At 43.2% G+C, this 23,838-nt stretch overlaps 1 protein-coding gene across 1 annotated transcript in view; it reads left to right on the top strand.

Moving 5' to 3' along the window:
• The first annotated feature begins 577 nt into the window (after positions 1–577).
• The window catches only part of LOC124595126 (centrosomal protein of 162 kDa), a 241,962-nt gene continuing 218,701 nt past the window's right edge, over positions 578–23,838 (top strand). Inside the window, exon 1 of the mRNA XM_047133724.1 lies at positions 578–700. Within this exon, the coding sequence (XP_046989680.1) occupies positions 659–700 (42 nt within the window). The 5' untranslated portion in view covers positions 578–658. The remainder of the gene's footprint in view (positions 701–23,838) is intronic.

The following is a 23,838-nucleotide window of genomic DNA, read 5'->3' as shown; positions in this document are numbered from 1 at the left end:
TACAGTGCACGTTTCCACAGTCACAGGTCATGTTTTTTTCCTCTAAGACATTTAAACATTGACGATGGATCCATTTCTGTGACCACGAACATAATGTAACACCATATTTCACCTTCTTACTGCATTTTACACACACAGGAATTAAAAACTCGTAATTTTCCGCGGATCGGTTTATTAGTACGTCTACACGCGCCGCCGCCTGTTGACGTCTACTGTGAATCGGCCTTGACAAGGCAGTTCTTAGAGATCTGATAATATTTATTTTAATTAGTAATTTTAAAATCAGCCCACAGTTCTATAAAGAAGGTGTAATTATATCGATTAATTAACAAAATTTTCTGTGATGATATTGAGTTTCAGTAATTTCTTATTTATTTGCCTTAGAAAACATTGTTTTGTAGTTTTTGATTGCTAAATAGGGTATCCACGCCGATATAAATAAATAAAGATATTTAATAAAGTTTAAACTTCGGTTACGTATCATTTATACGTTGGCTGCACTGTTATTTGACACATCTCAAAAAACTGTAACAACGACCGGCTTTTGTTTACTATCTGTTTAATTTTGTGGTTCGAACGTAGATTAGTAATTTTAGTTTAGAATGGTTGTAGTTTGTGTTTTTGTATATTGTTGAGGAAGTAATTGACGCGGTTACAAATGTCTGACTTTGAGGAGCAATTCCAGGCGTTCCTGCGTGAGGTAAACTAATGCACAAGTGAATAGTTAATTTGACATCGGTTTGTTTACAGGTTTTCACCGATCGGTACCTGACAACAGGATGTTGTAATTGCTGTGTTGATGATATTGTCGTTCTAATTCGACGTTTTTCAGTCTATATTGCAAATGGAGACTAATCTGTTTGTGTAATATATTCTTAATACCGGTATTTGTCACGACGCCAAAAGCCGGAAATCATCATTTGCGTATTTAGTTCACTACAGTTTTCGCATGAGATAATTAGATACTGAGATTTGTAAATATGTTTTATGGAACAATTGTTAAGCACACGAATAAGAGTCTCGCCGTTGTTACGATATCGCTTGTTATAGTTTTCATTCAGCTCCCATCATTTAACATTGTATTGACGCTGTTGAGTGCAAACTTCGGGAACAGAAAAACAGAATAATATAATCATATGAAATACTACTGGAAACTCGAATCTACTGTTTGTATGTATGCTGCATTGTAAAATGGAGTGGAGTGCGATGTACGCATCGTCTATTCATTGTTGACTGAATATTGTTGTTAATAGTTTCCTGAAAACAGAGGCGGTGAAGGCTAAAACTTCCTTGTTTTCTTATTCGTATTATTTTCCAGCATGGTTACTGTGGCCCAGTTAAATGGACAGGGTTGATACAAATTAATTTGGTGAACATTGTAAATTATTTAACGACCTTAAATACTTTTAATGTTTCCCCCCATCCCGGGATTCGCCTGAAATTACTTTGAAAATCTTGTATCGGTGTATTCAGATAGACCGCGAACGTCTGTTCTCCAGAATCCGAGGTTAGTATCTTAAGAACTAAACTAAATCATTCACTTCATGCTTAGTGCCAGTGCTCATTTGTTTTCACATATGAGGAACAAATTAGCTTGGAAACATTAAGTAGTAATGCACTCTTCATTGATTTTCCTGTAAAAATGTATACTCTATTTTTGTCGCGATTTTTTTCTTCTTAGACCTTATTGTGATTTCTCCAAGTAATCTTTGTGCATTGTGATTTATTCAAAAGGTATAGGCAATTTTGACTACCTATTTAAGTAAATATGCTTTAGGCATATCTTTATTCTCTTTGAACAATTTATTGAACAGTTTGGATCTCTTATAGAAAATGCAGTTTTGAACTTTTCGTTTGTTTTTCCTTCATAAACGTAAATCTAAACTGGCACATATTTCATGAACAGGGACATATTAAACTATTTGTGACATACTTAGCCTACAAATGTTTTTCATGATGTGTCCAACGGATGAGTATGTGTACTCTCTTGATGCAGTACAGATATCAAATATTTTTAAATAGTTCGTCACAGTGACCCTGACTTCTACTTTTAGTTATTAGTCTAATGGCTCTTTTCTGCAGTATCGAAATTAGTGTCCATGTTTTGTGCATTTGATCCTCAGGAAAGATTCCCATAACTAAGAACTGAGTGAACATACGACCAGTAGGTCACCACAAGGCACCAGCTGTTCCACACTGAAGGTGAGACCCCAATACCCCAGGGCAGTATTATGAGAAGAATAGTTGCCACTCACCATATAGCAGATAGGCACAACAAAAAGACTGTCACAATATAAGCTTTTGGTCAATAAGGCCTTTGTTGAAAATAGACCACACACACACACACACACACACACACACACACACACACACACACACACACACACACAAAAACAAACAAACAATTGCAGCCTAGCATAACGTTCTCATGGGATTTTCTCTGCCAGTTTCTTCCGGTTGCTTACTTTTACTTGGTACCTGACCAGGGATGCTGGTACGGGAAGCTTGCGATCACATTGTCTTCTGAGACAAGCCCTTTCTCCTCCTCCCAGAGCAGCCAGCTTATAGCTTATAAAAGAAATGAACATCTAATTGATAAATGAATGATACGAGAGTTGATGGCGGGTTGCTAGAAGTGCCAGTTACAGCCTCTTCGCTAATTTCTGTAGATGATATTTGCAATTGGCATGCACATACATCACCAGAACATGAATCAGCTCTGTATTCACAATGGTTAGTTACTGTTAGGTGCACAATACTGTTACGTAGCTAAGGTTGGCAACAAGCATAAACATTCCAGAGCAACACAAAGTCAGACAATTTACACTGATCATAGAAGGGCAAAGCAAATGTGTGCGACCATTATGTGTATTCAGTCATATCAGGTGACAGTTAATATTCGTCACTAAATTTTTTGGGTTTGCTGCATAGTTTATAGATTTATCTTTTATGTTGAATGTGATAGCTGTTATCTATCTTTAACCTGAACTGTATTTGGAGACTTTTTTTGCATTCACTGTCAATATATTAGGCCTATGTTTTGGGCCATTCCACAACAAATAGACAAGGGCTCCCCACTTGATCACTTGTGAACCTAACGACATTTTATGAGAAAGTTCCACAATGTCTGGGATCTGTATGTAAAAAGTTTCAGCTTGATATCTCCTTTGTTCTCTTTCTACAACATCTTATGGGTAGGGGTGCCAGGGTTACAGCACCTACACACATGCCAAAGTGCCAGATAACTTCTGTGAAAAGTACTTTTAACTTAACAAGCTTCTGCTTTTGTGCACTTAAACAAGATTTATGATGAATAACAATGATAACATTTTTAAATGCACGTGGTGACAACTGTGCTACTACTTCAAAAGTGGCAGGAAATTCAATGTGCAACTTGGAGAGCCCATCTTTAACCAGTCATAAATATTGACTCTATGGTTGGATTCAGCTAAGAATTTGTAATATCACACACACAGACACAGACAGGCATTTTCTGCTTTTCATGCAGTAGCCTTTGTGCTTCCGTGTAAAAATATGTGCACCAGAAAATTTGATGAAAGTGTTTTGGCTGCCAAATTTTGGGTGATTGTGGGGATCCGAAGCTCAACTTTTATGTTCCTTAATGAGGATTACAGAAGCGTCTGATTCCAACTGTCTGATTTGACCCATAACGTCATCAGTATGGTGGAAATGGCCATTCTCATTGTCTCCAATATGGTGCCTATGATGTCACTACATACACATGGCAACAAACACGAAAATACGTATAAATAATCTTCCTCCAAAAATACAATCGAACTAACAGGGCAACTGTGGGAAATTAGAGGTTTTAGGGTGGGGACAATCTAATAAAAATAAAAAAAAATAAAAAATCGCACCACAATCCCAAAACACACAAAATAACGAACATAAACTTCCACATTCTGCTCATCATCATCATTTAAGACTGATTGTGCCTTTCAGCGTTCAGTCTAGACCATAGCCCCCCTTATAAAATTCCTCCATGATCCCCTATTCAGTGCTAACATTGGTGCCTCTTCTGATGTTAAACCTATTACTTCGAAATCATTCTTAACCGAATCCAGGTACCTTCTCCGTGGTCTGCCCCGACTCCTGCTACCCTCTACTGCTGAACCCTTGAGTCTCTTGGGTAACCTTGCTTCTCCCATGCGTGTAACATGACACCACCATCTAAGCCTGTTCGCCCTGACTGCTACATCTATAGAGTTCATTCCCAGTTTTTCTTTGATTTCCTCATTGTGGACACCCTCTGCCATTGTTCCCATCTACTAGTACCTGCAATCATCCTAGCTACTTTCATATCAGTAACCTCAACCTTGTTGATAAGGTAACCTGAATCCACCCAGCTTTCGCTCCCATACAACAAAGTTGGTCGAAAGATTGAACGGTGCACAGATAACTTAGTCTTGGTACTGTCTTCCTTCTTGCAGAAGAGAGTAGATCGTAGCTGAGCGCTCACTGCATTAGCTTTGCTACACCTCGCTTCCAGTACTTTCACTAAGTTGCCATCCTGTGAGAATATGCATCCTAAGTACTTGAAACCATCCACCTGTTCTAACTTTGTTCCTCCTATTTGGCACTCAATCCGTTTATATTTCTTTCCCACTGACATTACTTTCGTTTTGGAGATGCTAATCTTCATACCATAGTCCTTACATTTCTGATCTAGCTCTGAAATATTACTCTGCAAACTTTCAATCGAATCTGCCATCACAACTAAGTCATCTGCATATGCAAGACTGCTTATTTTGTGTTCACATATCTTAATCTCACCCAGCCAGTCAATTGTTTTCAACATATGATCCATAAATAATATGAACAACAGTGGAGACAGGTTGCAGCCTTGTCTTAGCCCTGAAACTACTCTGAACCATGAACTCAGTTTACCGTCAACTCTAACTGCTGCCTGACTATCCATGTAAAGACCTTTAATTGCTTGCAAAAGTTTGCCTCCTATTCCATAATCTCGTAGGACAGACAATAACTTCCTCCTAGGAACCCGGTCATATGCCTTTTCTAGATCTATAAAGCATAGATACAATTCCCTGTTCCACTCACAACACTTCTCCATTATTTGTTGTAAGCTAAAGATCTGGTCCTGACAACCTCTAAGAGGCCTAAACCCACACTGATTTTCATCCAATTGCTCCTCATTCTGCTACACCAACAAAATCCACAGAAATTGGACACTTCCCGTGACCTATAAATCTCAACAGCAACTGTCAATACCACATAAACAACACCTACAACTACAAAAATTAGAATCAAACTTTTGCCTTGGCCTATATAGATCAACCACAGCTGATGATACCATAACACCAACACCTACAACTACAAAAATAGGAATTGGATATTTCCCTTGACCTACACAGGCCTACTACAGCTGTCGATACCAAAAAACAAACACGTACAACTATCAAAAATAAAACCAAACCCATAGCACCTCAAAAATCAAGTGTCCCTACAGAAATTCAAACATAGTCAATATGCCACAAATACACAAAACATCACAACTCAAAAATGATAAATCCAAAGAAACAATTACCTACCACCAACAAATTCCGGCACTGCAAACTGTATTGGCCACCCCAACCCCCCCCCCCCCTCTCTCTCTCTCTCTCTCTCTCTCTCTCCCTCTCTCTCTCCCTCTCCCTCTCCCCCCTCCCTCCCTCCCTCCCTCCCTCCTCTCTCTCTCTCTCTCTCTCTCTCTCTCTCTCTCTCTCTCTCACACGCACACGCACACACACACACACACACACACACACACACACACACACACACACACTCTCTAGAAAAACAAAAAAGAAAACGCACAAACCACCCACCTCAAGCCCCCCTTCCCCTCCCGACAAGAAACCGCCAACAAATCAAAACCACAAAATAAATGAAAATCAATCATGCCTTAGAAACCAACAAAAACTGCACCAAAAAAATTCCTCTACAACATAATCATGAAACAGTCCCCCCACCCACCTAAATCCACAACTCGGCCCAGCCATTTCACCTGTACATACCAAACCCCCTCAACTAACCACCCTTGTCCTGTATATCTTACCCACAGTTCTCAGAAAAACACGAAAAATACAATAATTCCCAGGGACGCTCTTCTGCCAGCGTACTCATCTAAATGAGATTGCAGATTAGAAGAGCACCACTTCCCCCTGTCTGTCTGATTTAACTGCCCTCCATCCCTCGTACCCGCCTCAGTTTCATAATTTTTAAACTCTAGACTGTGGTTCACAACTAAATGATCAAGACCCCTTCAAGATGAAAAAGCATCTGAAACTTCAGTACTCCCCTCCTCGATATACTCTTCAATCAACCCCACAAATTCCCAACTAGTACGGCCGTTCAAAAACCCTGAAAACACAGCCCCAACCCCACCCCCAAAATAACAGCCCCTCACACCTACAAACCAGCCAGAGACTTACCCTCCCTTACTTCCTCTTCCCAAACTGCAACTCATTGATCTCAATCGCCATCCCTACACTCACCTGACTTACCCCTATACTTCACACACTTAGAACACACACCCCCAGTACTGCATCTAATGGAGCACCAGACGTTATCACACTGACACCGCCACATGTACCCATCCATGGCCTGAGCTGCCAAAACTCTGGTCAACCTCATGTTCTCGTGGCAAATACTGCACTTCACAATCTTGGCAATCAGTCCAAATACCTGGAGGGATTTAATAATGGACAACATGTCCTCCACATCTCCGACCGCAACATGGCACTGTTTACTTTGTCATATCCATACCTAACAACAGAAGCCCCACAATAAATTAAGCATCTTACCGCACCACAAGCAGCAAACCAATAACATCTAACAAAATGCCAAACACATAAACAAAAGAAAAAAAAAAAAATTGATAACTCACTGAAAAAATTTCAGTCCTTAAATGCCGAACAATGCCAATGACTTCACTCATTCAACACCAAAGCTCAAATGAACCAAATACTGTACATTACACTCAGCACATGCAGCCCCCCCCCCCCCCCCCCACACACACGCCCACCAGAGGGCACCATCAAACACAAGACGACACCTATAAACACAACAAACTCATCAACTAAACTCCATGCCGTAATGACATCAAACACAACAACCTTATGTCACGTATCAAAGCAGATGGGTGGAATCAGATGCTTCCATTGGACCCCTTAATGTTTTTTATCTTGCTGTACCTGGAAAGAGAATTCTTTAAGCCCCAGAAGCTATTAAGTTTAATTTTTGACCACTGCCAGTTTGTGACTGGAAAACATTGTTCCATGTTATTAGTTTTCACATGCAGTGTGCTCGAATGTGACCTTAATGAATAAACAGAAATTGAAATCGGTGAAAACAGCTCTTGTGTCAATTAGAATACTGGTGTAGTTATGTGCAAATCAATTTCAAACAGCAGGGAAACAAATTAATATCCAAGCCTACTTATGGATGAAAATTCTCCCAAAAGCGTATGTAAATTCATCTGTGAAGACGGTTTTAAAAAACATTATTTCAGACATTGTAGAAAATATTGTTGAATATGTTGCCAAGACATTATTAGACTATTGCTTTAATCTCTCATAATGTAGTAGTAGTATCCTTTAAACTTCAGAAGCCATGTACTGTAGTTACATTTATGGATGAAATTAACCCATAAAGATTTTGTAAATTCAGTACTGATTTTAACATTATTTATGGCATTGTTGAAAACAATGTTAAAACATTGCCAAAATGTTTTTACAATCTTGGTGAAGCAATATATATTTTCTTTTAACTGTCAGTTTCTCTCTGCCTTGTGATTAGCTTTTTCCTGGAAAGTTTTGTGGTTGAACTAATTTGTGTTTTATTTGCTTTGTGAAATGAACCAAGAAGTGTCTGATGTTTTTTTACACTTGAGATGGTGTTGTCATAAGCCTTCGTCATTTTACTGTGGTAAAAATCAATTTCAGCCGGTGAAAGAAATATCATTTTGGACAGAAAACATTTAAAACTTAAATCTGAATTTCACTTTACAGGAGATGCCCAAATTGGTTTATACCATAATGCCCTGCTGATGAAAACATTTCAGTTCCTGCAAAATACCTACTGTAATCTATTTGGGAAAACAAGTATAAAGTTAAGAATAGTTGACATTTCTTACATTGAAAACTTGATACCATCAATTAATGTAGTTTTCATACCTGGCCAGTAGCTTTATCCCAGATGAAGACAAGAATTTACTCATAAGCCACTACAGCCTCAGGATGAGTAAGAATCAATGTCTACTGATTCTATGTATGCAGTTGACATTTGCTACGCCGGCCGGTGTGGCCGAGTGGATCTAGGCACTTCAGTCTGGAGCCGCGCGACCACTACGGCCGCAGGTTCGAATCCTGCCTTGGGCATGGATGTGTGTGATGTCCTTAGGTTAGTTAGGTTTAAGTAGTTCTAACTTCTAGGGGACTGATGACCTCAGATGTTAAGTCCCATAGTACTCAGAGCCATTTGAACCATTTTTTTGACACTTGCTACATAGTGAATCCTTCACTGCTTCTCTTGGAGTTTTACCTTTAAAGTTTCAATGAATTAGCAAAAGGCGTTCCATGAGTTGCATAAGACAGAAAGTTCAGAAAGCACAAGGTTCCCTCACCAAGGCTACAGCAGCACATGCGGGTGTGATTCCACTGTTGTGGAAACACAAATGATGAAGCAATGCCAGGAATGTAAGGTTATTGACATTTTAAATGATAAATTAAAAATTGAAGCACATACAATAATGGAAACTGCTGGATGGAGCAGTACATAGTATAAGAGAAAGGCAACCACTCACCTATTGCAGATCGAAGGTTGGAGATGGTAACACATAACAGAACACAGCATTCACATTAGCTTTTGAACACTATCTCTTTTTCGATCAAATAGCACACACAGCCACTTAGATGGTCTAACACACATTCATGTGGTCACAGCAAGACTCGTGCCATGGCCACACAGGTGTGTGTTTGGGCGTCTGTTGTAGTGTTTGTGAATGTGTGTGCTGTTGCTTGAAAAAGAGGTAGTGCTGAAAAGGTAGTGTGAATGCTGCTTTCTGTTGTATGTTACTGTGCTCTACGCATCAATTTACTATACATTTACTATACTCCTTTATTTTACGCAAAAATTAAAGTAAATCATTGCAACAAAGTTCAAATTTTGAACCTGGCTCCTAGCAGTTGGTGTATAGAACAGCAGAAGAGTTTAGTGTTTCTGTGTGAATGGTGAAGCAGGCAAGGAATCTGCAGACAGAGGGTGGCATCTTGGCAGCACCTGCAAGGTGGTGGTGAAAAAGAGTGATGAAATCAAATATGAAATCCTCGGGCTGTTCTAAGATGATGAATTTTCTCGGCTGTCCCCATGCAAAAATTATTACATAGCAGCAAGAGTGGATGGTGAAAATTTTGTAACCAGAAACACCTCTTACTTTGTAACTTGAAAGAAATTATCATTGGCTATTGTAAGCAATATGGCAGTGAATTGGGCTTGTCAAAATCTTGTGAACTCTAGGCAAAGTGGTGTTTTACAGTTGGTGCTGATGATATACAATCAGTTTGCGTACTGTATGGTTGCGCGGAGTGGCCGTGCAGTTATAGGTGCCACGTCATAGATTGCGCAGCCCCTCCCACCGGAGGTTTGAGTCCTCCCTTGGGCATGAGTGTGTGTGTTGTTCTTAGCATAAGTTAGTTTAAGTAGTGTGTAAGTCTAGGGACTGATGAACTCAGCAGTTTGGTCCCTTAGGAATTAACACACATTTCAACATTTTTTTTTTTTTTTTTTTTTCTTTTTTTTTTTCCCCATACTGAATGTGTAATACAACAAAATGCCAAAATGATGTCAGCTGCAACATCTATCAAAGATGATGACTACAAGGAACTAATAAAAAAAACTGTGTGCTGTTTGGAATCAAAAGACTGCGTGCTGCAACACTATGAACCATGTCCAAGAAAACCTGAGCTGAAATGTTATGCGACAGATGCTTTCAAAGAATATGATTTAGAAGAAATGATAGTTCTAATACAAACAGTGGGCCCATGCTGATAGAGATACACAAGAGGTGCGCCGTGCAACTGTAAAAGAGTTTATACAGCAACTGGTTCAAAAAATTCGTGTTCTGGCAAACCACCATTCTGTTTCAAAACACCGAAGTGCATCTCTGAGGGACCTGGAAGAAGTTCATGTGGTTGGTGAAGTGATCATTTCAATTGATTTTGCTGAGAACTATTAATTTGCCATTCAGGGTGCTATTCAAGGGTCTCTTTGGGAGAACAGCCAAGTCACATTATATCCCTTTGTGGTTTACTATGGTGGTGAAAAACTACAGATCATCAGTACCTGTATTTTTACTGACTGTTTTTGTTGTGATACCATTGCACTTCATTTACTACTTTAGTGTTGTATCTGTCCACCAATACAAGGATTTGAAGAATTCATGTCTACATGAAAAAGACATAGGTATTGCTAGTGACTGGGATATCCTTGAGGGTTTCATTCGCCTTCTTTACTAGGAGTTCTGGTGTTTTATCGGTGACTAAAATGTTGGGCGTCACTGGCAGAAATATTAAAAAAAAAAATCTACCTCAGCTTTCAAAACATTCACTCAATTCTAGTTAATAAATTAAAAATATTTGTAAAAATTGTTCCTTAGTAGTCCCTCTGAATGATTTCAGTTGTTATGAACTTTTGAACTGAAACATTTCATTCATGTGTAACTCCCTTGGATGCAAAAATATACTGCTATGTTAACGTGAAAAAGACACAAGACATATGATTTTTAGTCCTGTGGAAAATCCTTACAGTTTAGCCAAATGCCTTGTAATCTCAGCATTATTTTAACTATAATGTAGAATAGTTTGAAACTAACTTTCCAGTTCTATTGCCGTTACCATTATTATTATTATTATTATTATTATTATTATTACTATTATTTATTTACTACTACTACTACTACTACTACTGCTACAGTGGCAGCAGTAGTACAAGTACTACCAGTGTTAACTTCATTCGTTCAGGTCAGTATAACTTACTCCCGTTGTCAGTGTCAATTGTGGATGAATCACAAGCTAACTCTCATGGGAACATTACAAGCTAATAGGATGGATAAAAAAATCTACTCACCAAGTGGCAGATAGAAAACACATATTTAAAATGTGTTACGTTTGCAAGCTTTCAGAGCCAGTGGCTCCGTCTTCTAGCAGAGGGGATGTGGTCTCCATATCCTGTCTGGTAAGTTTCCCCTGACCTGGGGTTCTGGGTGACTTTTCCTATATTTCACTAGTCCTTTTCCTTCATCCCTCTTCCTTCCCCTTCAACCCACTGCCACAGGCTCTGAAAGCTCGCATACATAATACCTTTAGTATATGTGTGTGTTCCTGCCGCCACTTGGTGAGTAGATTTTTTTATCTATCCAATTACACTGTGTTTTCAAAAATTGATTACTATCATTTGCAAGCCAATAGGAAGCATATACCTCAAGAACTGAAAGACATCTGGAGCATCCCAATCACAATTGTTTCTAATGTCCCCCGTGAAGGGCCCCCCCCCCCCCCCCCCCTACACACACACAAAAACCTTCCGTTACTATGTCAACTCAACATTATGATGCTGTAATTGGTTCACCCACTGACACAAATAAGAAAACAGTCATAAATTTATATTATAATGAGACAAAAGGTGGATTTGACACAATCAATCAAATGGTGAGGAAATTTTCAACCGAGAGGGAAGGCTTCAAGAGTGTAATAAGCAATAGCTTTATCTTCAAGAATTGGTACTACAGCGCATGAAATCATACACTGAAGAAAGGGCTATAATTATTAAATGACCCCAGAAGTGTGGGGTTTCAGGCGTATTAGGTGTTCTCATGGGGAATGTGTAGGGGAAGATGTCATTTGTGTTGTCGTGAAAGCCAGTCAAAAGTAGTGAAGTACAATAAAGTGAACAAAACACCAGTCATTTGCAACAGCTGTAGGAGATACACATGCAGTAAACCCAACAAGAAAACACTCATATCTTCCACGTGTGAAGACATTTCCGAAGAAAGTTATGAATAATGATACAAGAACCTATGTAATGTAAACTGCTGTATTTAACCTAAAATATGTGTAATATTTTTGAATTATAATGAAGTGTTCTTCAGTAACTCTGTAATGACTTTTACTACTAATGTAGAGAGATACTGCTCAAAAAATAAGACTAAATAAATTTAAATTGTGAAAAAATGTGAAAAATACTAAATGCATTTTTGTAGTGAGTGCTAAAAGCAATTTACTGTTTCTGGGCTATTACTACACACCAGTAGCTTTTGATTCAATATTTTTTTAAATAAAGGTCGATAAAAATTAAAGAAATCTGAATTATAAAAGTTTTTTGTGGTGGGCACAAAGTACCCTCCCCCGTTGGTACTTAACATTATGCAAAATACATTGGTACTGTAAGAATTGAGTGTGCTCACAGATGATGTGCTTCTCTTTAAGAAAGTATCAATCTGTAGAAAGACCTGCAGAGTATTGATGAATTGTGCGGGCTCTGGCAGTTGACTGTGAATGTAAATAAATATAACATATTGTGCAAACATAGGAAAAGAAATCCACTATTGCATAACTCCACTATTGATGCCAAACTGCTGGAAACAGTATCTGCCATAAAATATCTAGGAGTAACTGTCCAGAATGACCGTAAGTGGAATGGCAACATAAAACAAATGTCAGGAAAAGCAGATGCCAGACTGAGATTCATAGGAAGAGTATTAAGGAAATCTATCTCATCCATGAAAGAAGTGTCTTACAAGGCACTTATTTGACTGGTTCTTGAATATTGTTCATACATGGGATCCTTACCAAGTACGACTGGTAGAAGGGACATAGAAGATGCAACAAAGAGTGGCACATTTCATAATGTCATTGTTTAGTCGGCACAAGAGCATTACAGAGATGCTCAACAAACTCGAGTGGCATATACTATAAGAGAATTGTTGTGCATCATGGAGAGGTTTACTATGGAAATTTCAAGAGAGCACTTTCCATAAGAGTTGAAATGCATATTACTTCCTCTCATGTGTGTCTCGTGAAATGACCATGATTAGGAAAGCTGAAAAAATTAAAGTTAATACAGAGGCTTACCAACCCTGATTCTTCCCATGTGCCATTTGCGAGTGGAACAGGGAAGGGGGGTCAGTCAGTAATACCAGGCAATGAATTACACTGGAAGTACAATGACGATAGTCACAACAGAGCTTGCCCGCTTGAAGTCTGGAAGACATTGTGGAAACTGTTTTTTTTTTTTTTTTTTTTTTTTTTTTTTTTTTCAAGTGTCAGCGGGCACAATAGTCGAGGTTCCAGTCTCTGTTCTAAATGTATGTGTATACAGCATACAAACCCTGTTATTAAATGAGTCCTTTAGTTCAGGTATTTTTCCAGAGTACCTAAAGCAGACACGAGCCGTGCCTTTACTAAAGAAAGGTAATGCGGAAAATATAGAACTACAGGCCAGTTTCGCTACTGTCTCTCATAAATAATTGAATCAGTCTTGAAAGATTAACTATTGAGTTATAGTGTTATGAAAAGAATAGTTGCTCCTCAACGTGCAGCGGAGACACTGAGTTGCAAATAGGCACAATAAAAAGACTATCGGATAATGAGCTTTCGGCCAACAAGACCTTTGTTGAAAACAGGCAACACTGCTGCTGCCAGAGACGGTGTGTGTGTGTGTGTGTGTGTGTGTGTGTGTGTGTGTGTGTGTGTGTGTGACTGACTGACTGCCTCAGAATCCCCACTATGTGGTGAGAAACAATTATCCTTTCCATAGTATTGTTACATTCCATCCTGGATTTTCCATTGTTTAATTTAAACTAATGAGTTACTTCAATAAATACAACCTTTTTAATGAAGCGCAGTTTGGTTTCCAAAGTTGAAGAATACAATATTGGCCATTAAAGAGTTTAAAAATGTTACTTGAAGCTCTTGAAAAGGAAGACTGTGTTGCAGACATATTCTTAGACTTGTCTAAGGCTATTGACACTGTTAAGCTTAAAATACTATTAAACAAACTTGAAGCACTGGATGTAAGATGGGACAGCAAACAAGTGGTTCCAGTCTCATCTAGAAAATACAATGTAAGACACAGTTCACATGTTTGGTGTTGATAAATTTTTGGTTAAACATTTGTCATACAAGACACAAACAAAAATTAGGTGTCCCTCAGGGTAGTGTGTGGGGTCCAGCTGTGCTGTCCCCCCCCCTGCGGGTTCAGGGGTTAGTATAGGCCCGCAGTATTCCTGCCTGTCGTAAGAGGCGACTAAAAGGAGTATCAAATGTTTTGGCCTTATATGATGGTCCCCTCTCGGGTTTGACCTCCATCTTTCTAAATTATTCCGAAGAGCGAGCCAATGGGGGAAGGGCGCCTTACATGGTGCACTGTATCCGTCATGCATTGAGACGTTTAGCCGGCTTTTTCGTCGTTGCAATGGTGACCTGCTCGTTTTCCATCTTTTGGGCGAGGATACGTCCCTGGGTGCGATTACCACGCTGCACTCTGCAGTGTTGCTTTTAACTGCGACAACGACCTTGGACTTTTTTGGACCTAAGATCCAGCACGGTATCCAGTCCGTTGTGGTGGGACCGCCATGTACCCTGTTGGTTGTAGCCCCCTGACAACACAGGGATCGCTCTACTGATGCCTGCGCCCTTAACTCCCCACGTATGCCAAGGAGTAGATGCCCATCTCCCTGGGGCATCAGGACTCCCGGCAATGGCCATCCTGCCAGGTGGCTATTGCTGCGGCTGGGTGGCGCCCGTGGGGAGGGCCCTTGGTTGGAGTAAGTGGCATCAGGGCGGATGACCCGCAATGAAGCGTGGTACATCATCTCTCGCTGGTGGCCAGTCACCAGCAGTCTCTAAGCGTTCGAGGGCTCATTTTAAAGCTAACGTTTATGACCCCAAATCGTTCCCATCCCTGGCCACACCATGGGAGGAACGAAAGGCAATTAATGACAGTGACGTGTATTCGGCCAGGTATCTCGTCTGTACCAGAGCTGATGGTGACTCGTTTCTATCCGTGAAGCCTCAGCTCTTTGTAGAGCATTTAGAGGACAAGTTTGGGGAGGTGGAGGGCTTGTCCAAAATGCGCTCTGGGTCAGTTTTGATAAAAATGGCATCCTCTGCCCAGTCACGCAGGTTACTTGCTTGTGACAAGTTGGGGGATGTTAACGTTACCATCACCCCACATAAGAGTTTAAATATGGTCCAGGGTGTTATTTTCCATCGGGACCTACTTTTGCAGTCTGATGACGAGCTGCACGCCAATTTAGAGCACCGAGGTGTACATTTCGTCCGGCGCGTTCGTCGGGGTCCGAGGGACAATCAGGTAGCTACCGGTGCCTTCATCTTGGCCTTCGAAGGTGATACATTACCAGAGAAGGTCAAGGTGATGGTCTACCGTTGTGACGTCAAACCCTATATCCCTCCCCCGATGCGGTGCTTAAGTGCTGGAAGTTCGGTCACATGTCCTCTCGCTGTACTTCTAGCCTCACATGTCGAGATTGTGGATGCCCATCTCATCCCGATACTCCATGTGCTCCGCCTCCCGTCTGTGTCAACTGTGGAGAGCCTCATTCACCTTGCTCGCCGGACTGCAGTATCTTACAGAAAGAACGCAAAATCATGGAATATAAGACCCTGGACCGACTGACCTACACTGAGGCTAAGCGGAAATTTGAACGGCTACATCCCGTGCGCATGATGTCATCTTATGCCTCCACTGTCACTCCTGCTCCAGCTCCTTCAGCTGCAAGACATACAGTCAGCTCTCAGAGTCAGAGGACCTCACCTGCCCCCTTGACGATGGGGGCCCCTTCTCTTGCTGTTGCTCCCACACCATCTACCTCGGGAGCAGCACCCACTAAACCACTGGGGACACCAGTCCCCACTTCTAAGCCGGAGAAGCATACGTCTTTTTCGGCTTCTCTCGCTCGGAAGGGATCCCTTGGGTCACTCCCTTCCCAGGTTCCTACCAGCGGCACAGCAGACGCCAACCAGTGGCTGAAGAAGCCACAGGTCGCTGGTCGTCGGGCTTCGCGATCCTCTTCGGACCTGGAGACTGACTCCAATAAGCCCTCTCAACAACGACAACCAAAGGAACAGCGAGAGAAAACGACTTTGAAGACCCGTAAGACCAAGACACCTGCAGTGGCACCTACTCCACCGCTACCTACAAGCTCTGCGTCTGAGGATGAGGTGGAGATCCTTGCGTCCACTGAGGACCTCGATCTCACCGGTCCCTCAGACGCAATGGATAGCACTTGCACGGGTGCTCCATCGGAGGCAGCAGGTGACCTGCAGGTGACCTGCCTTCCCAGTCCCATCACGCCTTTCTCCGCCATGGACAATACCATCCTCCAATGGAACTGCAGCGGGATCTTCCACCATCTAGCTGAGCTCCGCCAACTTACCAGCCTTCACCCTTTCTTCTGCATTGCTCTTCAGGAAACTTGGTTTCCAGCAATGCGAACCCCCGCCCTCCGTGGCTATCGGGGTTATTATACGAACCGGGCAGCTTATGAAAGGGTGTCTGGTGGCGTCTGCATATATGTCCTTACCTCTCTTCACAGCGAGTCTATCCCTCTCCAAACAGCTTTAGGGGCTGTCGCTGTTTGGGTGTGGACGCCACAGGCTGTTACCGTCTGCAGTCTTTACCTTCCACCGGATGGTGATGTCACTCAGCATGTCCTGGCTGCGCTGATAGCCCAATTGCCGCCACCTTTCTTATTACTGGGCGACTTCAATGCCCATAACCCTCCGTGGGGTGGGTCAGTGGTGACAGGTCAAGGCGCCACTATTGAGCATTTATTGGCACAGCTCGATCATTTCGCTGGTAAATAGTGGTTCCTTCACACACTTCAGTGTGGCGCATGGCACATACTCCGCCATTGACCTTTCGATCTGCAGCCCTAGCCTCTTCCCATCTGTCCAATGGAGAGTGCATGACGACCTGTGTGACAGGGACCACTTTCCGATCTTTCTGTCACTGCCACAGCGTCAGTCTTCTGGGCGCCCTTGCAGGTGGGCAATGAATATGGCTGACTGGGACTTGTTTTCCTCCATTTCCGCTATTGAGCCTCTCTCTAATGGTGGCATTGATGCGGTGGTTCAATCGGTCACCACGGGCATCGTTACTGCCACCGAATCTGCCATTCCCCGTTCTTCTGGGTCCCCTCGGCGGCGGACTGTCCCTTGGTGGTCGCCCGAGATCGCTGAAGTGATTAAAGATCGCCGACGGGCGCTCCAGCGTCACAAGCGACATCCCTGCATTGAACACCTCATCACCTTCAAACGGCTGCGTGCGTGGGCCCGCCGCCTTATCCGCCAAAGCAAGCAGGAGTGCTGGGAGCAGTATGTGTCCACCATTGGCCTCCATGTCACTCCATCGCAGGTCTGGGCCAAGATTCGACGCGTCTACGGCTTTCCGACCCCTGTCAGCGTCCCTGCACTCTCACTGAATGGAACAGTTTGTACTGACTCCGACGTCATCGCAAACCGCTTGGCAGAGCATTTTGCTATGAGTTCCGCTTCTGCGAATTACCCCCTGGCCTTCCGCTCCATTAAAGAGCGGATGGAACGTCGGAGCCTTTCGTTTCGCACCCACCATCCAGAATCGTACAATGTTCCATTCAGTGAGTGGGAATTCCACAGTGCCCTTGCCGCTTGTCCTGATACCACTCCTGGGCCAGATAGCATCCACTGCCAGATGCTGAAACACCTTTCAGTGCACTGCCAGTGACGGCTCCTCGACCTTTACAACCGTATTTGGGTCGAGGGTGAGTTTCCGTCGCAATGGCGGGATAGTATCGTTATCCCCATTCTGAAACCAGGCAAGAACCTTTTGGAGGTGGACAGCTACCGTCCCATTAGCCTCACCAACGTTCCTTGCAAGTTGCTTGAATGGATGGTGAGCCGGCGCTTGAATTGGGTACTGGAGTCTCGAGGCCTTCCGTCTCCGTCTCAGGGTGGGTTCCGTCAAGGCCGCTCCGCCGCCGACAATCTGGTGAGCCTGGAGAAATCCATCCGTACTGCCTTTGCCCGCCGTCAGCACCTGGTCACTGTCTTTTTCGACGTGCGGAAGGTGTACGATACGACATGGCGTCATCACATCCTTTCTACGCTTCATGGGTGGGGTCTTCGGGGCCCTCTGCCGATCTTTCTGTCATATCGTACCTTCCGCGTGCAAGTCGCGGCCTCCCATAGTTCCTCCCGAGTCCAGGAGAACAGGGTACCTCAGGGATCTGTCCTCAGTGTCTGCCTGTTTTTAATTGCCATAAACGGGCTCGCTGCAGCGGTGGGACATTCTGTCTCCGCTTCCCTGTATGCTGACGACTTCTGCCTTTACTACAGCTCTATTGGCATTGCAGCTGCTGCTGAACGTTAGCTACAGGGCGCTATCCGTAAGGCGCAGTCTTGGGCTGTAGCGCATGGGTTTCAGTTTTCGGCTACCAAGACGAATGTTGTCGTCATCAGCAAAGAAAACTTTTTCTCCATGTCTTATACTGCCTGGAAAGAAATTTATATATACTGACAGCACAGCTGGTTGGTTGGTTTGTGGGATTAAAGGGACCAGACTGCTACGGTCATCGGTCCCTTGTTCCAAAAACACTAAAACCACTCAAAGAGACTAAAAAACGAACAACAGGAAAGACGGCAGACGACACAGGACGAGAAATACTCCGACAAAGAACAGACAAAACAAATTAAAATCACACCGAGTGTGACGGTGGATTTCTGCCGGCGACGCACTGTCCACCCGGAGCTGCGGCTTTATCTTGATGGTGAACTTCTTGCTGTGGTTGAGACGCATAGGTTTTTGGGTGTAGTTTTTGAAGCCTGGTTGACTTGGCTGCCTCATATTCGGCAGCTTAAACAGATGTGTTGGCGGCATCTAAATGCTCTGCGATGCCTTAGCCACACCAGGTGGGGCGCCGACCGATCTACTCTCCTACGGCTCTACCAGGCGTTAATCCAGTCTCGTCTGGATTATGGGAGCCTGGCTTATGGCTCAGCATCCCCATCTGCGTTGCGGGTGCTGGACCCAATACTACACAGCGGGATCCGACTTGCCACTGGTACCTTTCGCACCAGCCCTGTGGACAGCATACTTGTGGAGGCAGGTGTCCCTCCACTGCGATTGAGGCGCCAACATTTACTGGCGGCTTATGCTGCCCATGTTTTTAGCTTGCCCGGGCATCCAAACTATCGTCTCCTGTTCCCGCAATCGGTCGTCCATCTGCCAGAACGTCGGCCCCGGTCAGGTTGTATGATCGCGGTCCGCATCCAAGAGCTTCTCTCCAGGCTTAGGGTTTTCACTGTTCCACCTCCTTTCCGGGCCACTTTACGGACACCCCCATGGTGTGTTCCTCGCCCTAGCCTTCGGCTCGACTTGGCACAGAGCCCGAAGGACTCAGTCCCTCCAGAGGCCTTCTGCCGCCACTTTTATTCCATCCTGGCCACGTATCAGGGCTCTGGCGTTTTATACACTGACGGTTCGATGGTTGCTGGTCGTGTCGGTTATGCGCTAACTCTAGGGGACCATTCCGAACAACGTTCCTTGCTGGATGGCTGCAGCGTTTACACTGCTGAGCTGGTCGCCATCTTTTGTGCCCTTGAGTATATCCGCTCCTGCTCAGGTGAGTCCTTCGTTATCTGTAGCGATTCCCTGAGCAGTTTACGAGCTCTCGACCAGTGTTTCCCTTGTTCTCGTCTGGTGATGGCTATCCATGAGTCCCTGCATACTCTTGCACGTAGCGGCCGCTCTGTGGTCTTTGTGTGGACCCCAGGCCATGTTGGGATCCCCGGCAATGAGAATGTTGACCGCCTGGCGAAAGAGGCCACCAGTAAACCACCTCTGGAGATTGGCCTCCCGGCGACTGATTTGCGGGCACTATTATGCCGCAAAGTTTTCGATTTCTGGGACACTGAATGGCGCAACCTGCCCGTGCCAAACAAACTCCGTCGTATCAAGGAGACGACGACTGTTTGGCGGTCATCCATGCAAGCCACCTGCAGGGACTCAGTCGTCCTTTGTCGGCTCCGCATTGGCCACACCCGACTGACGCACAGTTATTTACTGTGTCGTGAGGATCCACCTCTTTGTCGTTGTGGGGCGTCCTTGATGGTGGTCCATATTCTGTTGGAGTGCGCCCTTTTAACTGTGCTCAGGCAGACTTTAGCGCTGCCTGATACGCTCCCTGCGCTTTTAACTGACGACTCTGCTATAGCGGACTTACTTTTGTGTTTTATTCGGGCAGGGGGATTTTATCGCTTAATGTAAATGTGTGTGTTTTTTGTGTTGATTCTGGCCTCTGGCCTACGATTTTAGTCTGCTTTTTTAATGCGTTTCTCGGTGGTTGGCTTTTCCCTTTTTTCTCTATGGTCGGCCAACCACCGTCACACTCGGTGTGATTTTAATTTGTTTTGTCTGTTCTTTGTCGGAGTATTTCTCGTCCTGTGTCGTCTGCCGTCTTTCCTGTTGTTCGTTTTTTAGTCTCTTTGAGTGGTTTTAGTGTTTTTGGAACAAGGGACCGATGACCGTAGCAGTCTGGTCCCTTTAATCCCACAAACCAACCAACCAGCTGTGCTGTCAGTATATATAAATTTCTTTCCAGGCAGTATAAGACATGGAGAAAAAGTTTTCTTTGCTGATGACGACAACATCTTCGTCAATGATAAAATACGGGAACACATAATAGAGAAGGCAAACGAAACCCTCAAGGATGTATACTCTTGGGCAGTATGTACTAAATTGCACTGAACATAAGGAAAACAAACAGCACTCCCTACAGCAAAAAAGAGAGAAGACAACTGTGTTCCACTGAGTCTGGGTGATAAATCTATAGATTGTGTAACAAACACGATTTTTAGGGATGAACATTAATTTTTAGTTGCCATGGAATGAATGCACAAAGGTACTGCAAAAAGAACGTCGGTTCTGTTTTATCGAGGCATACTATTCCTACATACGCTCAGTTCCTAGCAGTGGGATTCTTTTCTGGGGTTCAAAGGCAGAAAACATTAATACAGTTTTCATACTGCAGAAAAGGGGCATAAGAATAATAACTAGAAGTTGTTGGGCTAATTGTAAAGAACTATTTTTTTTAACTGGGTATCCTTATTGTGCTAAGTGAGTACATCTACCAATTGTTGTTTGTATCAGGGAAAACAATCATAAGCTTTTCACTTACAGCTCTAACATAATCACGCAATAACAGCCAGTTTGGCCTTGCATTATCCAAGAAAAAAGTGAACAAAAAATTCAAAACAGTGTTTCTATCAGGAAATAAAATTGTATAACAAATTCCTCAAGGAGATGAAAGAGATTAATAAATTACTTCTATTTAAAAAGGCAGTTAAAACATACTTAATAAGTAATGCATATCAGCAATTAAAGATTATTTGGAGAAATCAGAGTTTGTGTTTATTATGAAAGGTGACAATTCTAACTCCCAGTTATATTACAATACAAAATCACAAAGCAATTCTTTTACAAGCAAATGTGCTAAGATCTGTAGAGTGTGATGTAAAGTATTGTCATTCTCATGAGCTCAATGTCTCGCTTATCTGACTTGGCCCTTCCAGGGGACTCACAACTCTTTTGTGAGTACGAGCTCGGCTACGAAGGGGCCCCAGCATTTGCAGCATTACTTCCTTTCTGTGCTGCATGCTTATACTTCCACTGTCCTTTTGTCCCTCCACCTCTCCATCGGATGGCTTTCTTGGTGATGGCCCTGCTTGGACCTGGTTTGTGATTGGGCCTCGAGTTTCTACTCCTGGCTTATTCCACAGATTTTCATCAAAAAATACATAGTCCCCATTGTTAGGTTTGACCTGCCACCAATTTTCAAAATTTTCCAGAGGTGCAGATCTTGCAGGGAAGGTCGCCCAATGCAGTGTGTGACCCACATTTGTGCCTCTCCGTCTATGCACCCTAACCTTTTAATACAGTAACACACACAAAACCCAGTACAGTACCCATCAGTGATTAGTGATTGTGAAGGGGGGGGGGGGGGGGGGGAAGGGGAGGGGGGCTATCATCAATTATCTGCACGGTGGTTGCCCACTAACCATGCAGGGACCACACTGTTGATGCCTGAGCTGAAAACTCCTCATGCATACCAAGGAGTATGTGCTTGTCGTGACTGGGGCACAGGGACTTTGAGCAACAGGTTACTGGCCAGGTATCTGTTGCTGAGGCTGGGTGGTGCCCGCTGAGAGTTTCTGTTTGGAGTTCGTGGCACCATGGCGAGTCAGCCACAAATGCAGCCGATGAAGTTATCTACTGCTGGTGGCCATTCGGTTGCAGCAGTCTATATGAAAGGACAGTCCTCTGTCAATGCAGAGAGATACGACCCTAAAATGTTCCCTTCCCTGGTTACACTGTGGGAGGAACATAAGTCTAAGCACCATGCGGAGCGATGCTCCCTGCAATACTTGGTTTGTACAAGGACTGATGTTGATCTCTTGTTGGCCACAAAGCCCTTGTTCTTTCTGGAGAGCTTGGAAGACAAAGTTTAGAGAACTGGCACCCATCTCTAAAATGAAAATGGAGTCAATTCTGATCCAAGCAAAGTTGGCCCCACCTCCTACCTGGAGACAAATCACCTTCTGCCTGGCTTCTCTTGCAAGTAAGAGGTCCCTTGGGACACTTACTTCCATAGTTTTTGGCAGTCTGCAACTGGACACCAGCTGTTGGCTGAAGGAACCACAGGCTGCTAGTTGCAGGGCTTCATGGTCATCCTTCTTTACCTGAAACTGATTCAGAGAACCCCTTACAATCATCCAAATCCTGTAAGGAGAGGAAATACAAGAAAAAATCCCCGAAAAAGGGCGTTCTGGTTGCCCTCACACCACCAGATCCTACCTGTTCCTGGAACCTACATATATTGATGCCACAACCCCTCAACCTGTGGCAGCAGGTGACCCTAAGGCATAACCTGCTCCCTTGGTCCCTTCATGGCCTCACTGTACATCAACAGCATTGTTCTCTCCAGCTGAATTGTTGCAGTTTCTTCCACCACCTGGTTGAGCTACAACAGCTTTTAAGCATATCACCTGCCTTCTGCATTGCCCTTCAGGTGACTTGGTTTCTAACAACACAGACCCCAGCCCTTTGTGGATGCAAAGGATATTATAAGAATTGTGCTGCGTATGACATGGTGTTAGGCGGAGTTTAATGTTGTAAACCATGACATACAAAACTATAAATTCTAATATTGTAAAAATTGGAAATGTTTTTCAGACCTTGTCTTACATTCTGAATAAACAGGCAAAGAACTATCATTTAACTCAGCTCGTGCAATACCCTGCACTTCTATGTTCTATTCCTGTCACTGGTCACTATATTTCTGTTACAAGCAATGCTGAGAAGCGGAGATTTATGGCAAATTTAAAGATTGCACAAAAGAAATACAAATTGTACAAATACTCACAATAAGTATAACTTTTGCACCAAGCAGGCTCACTTTTGCTGCTTACTCAGCTCATTTGCAGTGAGTTACGACAAATATACACTAGGATCTGGTAAGAGCTTCTTTGTACTTTTCTACTTTGGAGTTGTAGAAAAGATGTCTACCTCATTTTACTTGTGACCCTCTAGTTACACCCATCACTCCTTTCCCTGTTGTTGGAGCCATTTTTGCTTATGCTAAATTGCCATTACTATAAGTTGAAAAAGCACCAGCAGGCCACTGCAAGTTAGTTACCATTTCAAAGCTTTGTTATGATAGAAATACTTCTTTAAAGTATTACAGATTGTATAACATACAATTTT

Source organism: Schistocerca americana, chromosome 2, assembly GCF_021461395.2.
Source record: "Schistocerca americana isolate TAMUIC-IGC-003095 chromosome 2, iqSchAmer2.1, whole genome shotgun sequence".
Taxonomy (NCBI): domain Eukaryota; kingdom Metazoa; phylum Arthropoda; class Insecta; order Orthoptera; family Acrididae; genus Schistocerca; species Schistocerca americana.
Note: the sequence above shows the minus strand (reverse complement) of the source record. Positions and strands in the feature narration are given on the sequence as shown.